The sequence below is a fragment of the Rattus rattus genome, chromosome 7, assembly GCF_011064425.1.
Source record: "Rattus rattus isolate New Zealand chromosome 7, Rrattus_CSIRO_v1, whole genome shotgun sequence".
Classification (NCBI taxonomy): domain Eukaryota; kingdom Metazoa; phylum Chordata; class Mammalia; order Rodentia; family Muridae; genus Rattus; species Rattus rattus.
The window spans coordinates 127,141,727-127,148,562 of NC_046160.1; the positions used below are offsets into that span (position 1 = coordinate 127,141,727).

At 56.2% G+C, this 6,836-nt stretch overlaps 1 protein-coding gene across 1 annotated transcript; it reads right to left on the reverse strand.

Moving 5' to 3' along the window:
* Positions 1-621: 621 nt before the first annotated feature.
* Positions 622-6,038, reverse strand: Rtl1 (retrotransposon Gag like 1). The gene is made up of 3 exons (XM_032908428.1): positions 5,910-6,038; positions 4,889-5,070; positions 622-4,402 (listed from the first exon to the last, which is right to left on the reverse strand). Exons 1-3 carry the CDS (start codon positions 6,036-6,038, stop codon positions 622-624), a joined length of 4,092 nt encoding a protein of 1,363 aa, XP_032764319.1.
* Between the last annotated feature and the right edge of the window lie 798 nt (positions 6,039-6,836).

The following is a 6,836-nucleotide window of genomic DNA, read 5'->3' on the forward strand; positions in this document are numbered from 1 at the left end:
TGATGCTCCTTGGAGCAGTTCTGCCCAGGTAAGTTCAGAGTTCAGGGTCAGATGAGGTGTCAATGGAGCCGGACCAGACCGGTAGTGGGGGTGTGGGCTTGCTTGCAGGGTGGACTGGGGTTGTGGGAAGCATGAAACCACAGCACCTCGGGAGGATGGGTGGGGGTTGGGGAGTTGGAGCACCGGCATGGAGGTAGAAGTCAGTGGAGCACCCAAGGTCAGTGTCCCAGGATGCACAGGTGGCCGCATGCCACACGGGTGGTGGTGGTGGTGGGGTCCCTGGCATCTGCTTGCTTGGCTGCACCTGCTATGTCTGCTCTTCATCTGGCCTGGGGTGACGGGGTCACTGTTGCTCATCACTGTTCTGTCCTCATTGGTCTCACTCCCGTTTGTGGGCCTGGGGCCCGGACAGTTAGGACAGGGTTGCACAGTCTTGGCTGGCTCTGGGACGCTGACAGTTGATTAGTCCTTTAGCACAGATGATGATGCTGGTGGATGAGTTGAAGTTATGGCCCTTCACAAGTGGGTTCCCCTTGGGTTAGGAGTAGCAAGAAGGGGGCGCTGGATTTGAGGGAAGCTGGCTGGAGGCACAAGGGAGCATGGCAGAGACTTGGTGTGTTTTCAGTCAAGTTCTTCATCTGAGTCCGATAGTTCTTCTAGCCTTGCCTGCTCCCTGGCAGGGGAAGGCAGGGCCATTCTGGAGGCCATGGTCAGGAATCGTGTGAGGGTCCGGGCCACCTGATCTCTGCTAAGCAGAGTAAGGCGGCCATCGGAGCCAAGGGTGTAGAGTAGCCGGTTGTTGAGGAAATCTAGGACCTCTGGGTCCAACAGATTTCGTGGGCGGAAGGTGACCGCCTCTTGGTCGCCAAGTGGGTCCTCTTGCACGTCGTTGTCCTGCGCGTCCTGCGAGGTGTCTTGCAGGCCGTCATGCAGGCCACACTGACGGTAACGTTGCAGGTCGTCTTGCAGGGCTTCTCGCAAGACGACATCTTCATCGCCAACGACGTGCAGCTCCAAGTATCGGTGCTGGTATGGGTCAGGGAAGATGTCCTCCTCAGGGTTGACCCTGACCCCGAAGAACTCACACAGGGTCAACCAGAACCCGGGGGTGAATCGCATGCCCCGTGGAGGTTGGGAATGCAAAGCATTCCGATGCCAGCACCTCGGGCTCAGGACCAGCTCAGCCAGCTCTCGAGCTGGGAGAGCATTGGCACCCACTAGAGGGGGCATCTGCCTGAGCAACTGAGCGATGGCAGTGGCCATGCCACTGCTTGCGATGAGGGTCGGGTCCAGAATGAGTCGGAGCGTGGGCCTGGGCTGAGGCCTGGCCACTTCCAAAGAGGGTTCAGGCAGTGGGGAGAGGGGCCTCCTCGCTCTCGACATCACCAGGAGGACTGACACACCCAGGACAGTCCTCCAGTAGAACAGACCCCGGAAGAAGTTTAGGACAACGGCCCGGATCTGGGCCTCGGTGAAGCGGACCAGGACGTTATTGAGGATCCGGTCCATTGGGATGGTAGCCAGTAGCTCCTGCATCATGGTCTGCCGGTTCAGCTCTATTTGCTCTGAATCTACTTCACTGTCCTCCTCGTCATCATCGTCCTGGTCCTCATCCTCATCCTCCGAATCAGAGGATGAGTCCATGTACCCCGCCCTCATTGCCATAAGCAGCAGTGGGCGCAGAAACCTTGCTCTGAAGCCTCTCTGGTTCCGGCAACTGCGGAACAGGGCGTAGGTGTCATCCTGATCGGGCATCTCCATGACGCTGAAATTGAAATGTGAGAAGAAAAAGATCCAATGCCCTGGGAGGAGTACGGTGAGCCTGTCATAATTCAGAGAGGCTAGATCCTCTGTGTTGAGAAGGATCATGATGGGCTCCTCGGTGTTCTCCAGGTAGCGGAACCACACCATGAAGGCAGCCCGGATTGGAAGGATCCTCATCTCAACTTGAGGGTACTCCACCTCCATCAGGGAGAGGGGTCTTGAGTAGAAAGCACAGGTAGCTTTTCTGCCAGTTGTGTAGTCCGTTTGAATCAGGGAGGCATACAGGAATGACCCAACGGTGCCTGTTTCCAAGTAGAATGGGTTTTGAGGTTTAGGGTGGTAGAGAACGGGCGCCCTGCTGAAAGCCCTCTTCAGGGAATCAAATGCCTCCTGCTCCTCTTCTCCCCAGTAGTAGGGCTCTGAACTCAGCATTTGTTTCACCAGGGGCTCTGCCATGACAGAAAAGTGCTCCACGAAGTGGCGATACGGATAGAAGAGCTCAATCACACCTTGAAGACATCTTCTGGTCTCAGGGACAGGGCACTCCACCATGATGTCCGTGAGCTTCTTGCTCAGTTTCACCCCTTTGGGGGATATGGTGAAGCCCAAGATGTCTGCCTTCTGGCGGTGGAACTGAGTTTTGTCCAGTGAGCAGTGGATGTTGTGATAGCGAAAGCGGAGCAGGACTTGGCGAACATGTACGGGGTGTTCCTCCTTGCTCATTGAGTAGACCAGAACTTCTCTGCCATGGCAGATCACAAAATAGCCTAGCATGTCTTTTAGGATCTTGTGAATAAAGTTGTTAGATTCATCAGAGAATGAGCTCACTGTATAGGGCCGGTAGCATCTCATGGTTTGATCGCTGAAACCAAACGATGCTTTCCATGTGTCTTCTGTGTGTGTGACACTGTTCTTCATCTCGGCCTTGTCGATCTCGATCACCTCCAGTTTTGTGAACCATGAAGCTGCATGTAACTGGTCAAACAATTCTGGTACCATCTGTATGTAGTCTTGTCTGTCGTTCAGCATGTCATACAGTATCCAGTATTCCTCTTGCTGCCTGGCTTTTTCTTGCATCCTGGCACGCTCAGATTTCAAAGTCTCTTTGGCCCTTCGCCTGTGAAAGACGCCGTTTTGATCACTGTCTCCAGCCTGCTGAAGCTCAGAGGGCTCTGATTCAGAAAGACCATCGGATCCGTCTGAGCTTGGCTGGTCGGAAGTCTCATCATCTGCCTCCCTCGGGTTGAACACGTCGGCCAGGTCTGAGTATGTGTGTGGCAGTCCGGGTAGTAGGCTTATTCTGTAGTTCTCGAGTGCGATGCATGGTGGAGGTGGGTTGCAGCAGTTCTTCATACAGTAGGGAGAGTGGAAGGTACAACGGCCTCTCTGCCAGTCAACTTCAGGTTCGTGGGTCTGGAGCCACTTATTGCCTAAGATGATGGAGAAGTTGGTCGAAGGTAGGATGTCAAATTCAAGCCACTCATAGTGCTTCTGGTGGACACACGCCAGGGAGTCGGTACACAGCCAGACAAGTTGATTGCCAATCACGGAGCCATCCACACCTTGGATTATCTGTCGATGAGTTTTCTCATAGAGTTCCACATAGTTTTCCTGGGCAAACTTCTCATCCATGTAGTTTCCTTCTACACCCGGGTCCACCAGGGCCTTCACTGCAGTGCTGTGGTAGGGGTTCACTCTCACCAAGAGCATCAGGAAGAAGTGATGACGGTCAATGCCTGGGTGGAACTCATTGGGAGGCCAGCTGCTAACCCTCCACTTGTCTGGGGCAGGTGCGTCCATCCAAGCCAGGCCTCTTGGGCGGGACTCGAGGGGCAGCCTGAGTAATGCCCTTCTCTCTGCCAACTTCTCTTCAATTTGCAGAACAAGAATAATCAGGCTTCTCAGGGAATCTGGCTGAGGGATCCGAAACAGATAGCGCCTGATGTCTTCATTGAGCCCCAGGCACAGGTGGGCCTGCAGGACTTCATCTGACCAGCCTAAGGTGGGTATCAGACCCAGGAACTCATTGATGTAGTCGGCGGCACAGCGGTTGCGCTGTCTGATGTCCAACATGGCATCTTCCGCCACACGCAGTGTATTCCGGTACTCAAACTTTTCTGACATGGCCTCGAGGAAGGCTGGGAAGTCGTTGATCAGGTGGCTGTTCTGTTCTATTAGGTCGTTGGCCCATTCTAAGGCTACGCCAGAAAGGTGGTGGATGACAAATCTCACCTTCAGCTGATCGTTGTTTACCATTACTGGGTAGCTCTGCATGGTTATCTGGCAGTGCACAATGAACTCCTTGTAGTCTCTGCGATCTCCAGAGAAGGGCCTGAGGGCGGGCAGGCGGTCTTCATTGAGGGCTTGCATCATGATCCTTTCTCCCGCATTCTGTTGTTCTTCGAGGTCTTCCATTCGGAGGAACAGCGAGATGATGGACCCCATCGTGGCCACGGCTTCTGCCGGAGAGCTCCTGGACGGATCTTCCTCTTCAGAATCTTCATCGTCGTCCTCCTCTTCATCTCCCAGGTCAGTATCATCTTGATCTGACTGGGTCTCAGCTGAGGTCATTGTTTCATTCATGCTATAATCGGATATGTCACTCAGTGGATCTGACTCTTCCTGGTTCGATCCATAGCTAGACTCCCGGTTTGAATCATCAATTGAATTCTGGTTTGAACCATTGCTAGACTCCTGGTTTGCACCATAACTAGACTCCTGGTTTGAATTATCACTTGACTCCTGGTTTGAACTATAGCTTGCCTCCTGGTATGAACTATAGCTTGCCTCCTGGTTTGAACTATAACTTGCCTCCTGGTTTGAACTATAGCTTGCCTCCTGGTTTGAACTATAGCTTGCCTCCTGGTTTGAGCTATAGCTTGCCTCCTGGTTTGAGCTATAGCTTGCCTCCTGGTTTGAACTATAGCTTGTCTCCTGGTTTGAGCTATAGCTTGCCTCCTGGTTTGAGCTATAGCTTGCCTCCTGGTGTAATCCATAGCTAGACTCCATGTTAGAAACGTCGCTTGACTCCATGTTTGAAACGTCGATTGACTCTTGGTTTGAACCACAGCTCGACTCATGGTTTGAACCATTGTCAAACTCGTGGTTTGAACCATCACTCGACTCCTGGTTTGGATCATCACTTGTCTCCTCCATGTCTTCGGGTTGGTCGTTCGTTCCTTCTTCATAGGGTCGAGTGGATGGTTCTTGGGTTAGATCAGTGGGCAGTTCTTGCATTTCCTCGAGTGGGCCACTGGGTGGCTCCATTTTTTCCTGGCCCAGGCCACTTTCTGAGCCCTCCTGGGCCTCCGCCTGTGCCCCCTCCTGGGCCTCCGCCTGGGCCTCCTCCTGGGCCTCCTCCTGGGCCTCCTCCTGGGCCCCCACCTGGGCCTCCTCCTGGGCCTCCTCCTGGGCCCCCACCTGGGCCTCCTCCTGGGCCTCCTCCTGGGCCCCCTCCTGGGCCTCCTCCTGGGCCTCCTCCTGGGCCCCCTCCTGGGCCTCCTCCTGGGCCTCCTTCTGGGCCTCCTGGGCCCCCTCCTGGGCCTCCTCCTGGGCCCCCACCTGGGCCTCCTCCTGGGCCCCCCTCCTGGGCCTCCTCCTGGGCCCCCCTCCTGGGCCCCCTCCTGGGCCTCCTCCTGGGCCCCCTCCTGGGCCTGGGCCTCCTCCTGGGCCTCCGCCTGGGCCCCCTCCTGGGCCCCCTCCTGGGCCTCCTCCTGGGCCTCCTCCTGGGCCTCTGCCTGGGCCCCCTCCTGGGCCTCCTCCTGGGCCTCCTCCTGGGCCTCTGCCTGGGCCTCCTCCTGGGCCTCCTCCTGGGCCTCTGCCTGGGCCCCCTCCTGGGCCCCCTCCTGGGCCTCCTCCTGGGCCCCCTCCTGGGCCTCCTCCTGGGCCCCCTCCTGGGCCTCCTCCTGGGCCCCCTCCTGGGCCTCCACCTGGGCCCCCTCCTGGGCCTCCACCTGGGCCCCCTCCTGGGCCTCCTCCTGGGCCCCCTCCTGGGCCTCCTCCTGGGCCTCCTCCTGGGCCTCCACCTGGGCCCCCTCCTGGGCCTCCACCTGGGCCCCCTCCTGGGCCTCCACCTGGGCCCCCTCCTGGGCCTCCACCTGGGCCCCCTCCTGGGCCTCCACCTGGGCCCCCTCCTGGGCCTCCACCTGGGCCCCACTGCTGCCAGGTGCCTCTTCAAAGGTGTTGGATGAGCCCTCGGAGGACTCCATTTGTTTTGATGATGGATTCTTAAGCTCCATCATCGTCTCAAATGAGTCTTCAGAGGGTTCTATCATGTCGTCGGTTGGAAGGGAGTGTGCTCTGAAGACTGGTAAGATCGGGATGTGTGTGGTCAGAGACCGCGACTGTGGACACCAGAACCTATGGACAGAGGGATAAAAGAGCAGGAGGAAAAGCAGCCATTTAGGATCTAGAGATGTTAGGTTCAGATTCTCAAGGACAAAGCAGATGCCCACATGATTAGAATCAGAGTGAAAACAGAAATTCTTCCTACATTTAGTGCAGTCTCCTCTTCTGGTCACTTGGGGCACCTCCAGGGGAAAGACCGTCAACCCCTGACCTGCCTTCCAGGCAGAGTCTGACTGCCCCGCCTGCCTACTTCCTCTAGAGGAATGAGAAATTCACAGCCCATAAATTTTGTGGAGCAACTGGTCTGGACCGTCCTCTATGTCAGGCAAGCACCTGGCAGGGCACACTTCTGGCCCGTTGTGCCCTGGCATCCAGGCCTGGTCAATTTCCCTTCCCATCTCTAGTCACCCAAAAGTCGTAAGGGTCACATCTCAATGCCACTCAGAGCTGCTGCTGGCAGGCTTGGTGGTCCAGAGCCAGCCCAGTGTGCCTGGTTGGAGGCAGGAATCTGCAGGGAGATGTATGCTGTTTCACCAACTCTGGGGAAAGAGGAGAAATGGGGCAGTTGGCCACTCTCCTGCCAGTTGGGTCAACAGCCAAAAATAGCTCTTACTTCCTCCTCTAGCCTCCAAGGCGAAGTAAGTGGCGGAGAGAGCCACGGCTTTTGGTTTTAATTTTGCTCCCCATCAATTTTCATAAAATGCCTACTGCGCGCTGAAAACTTG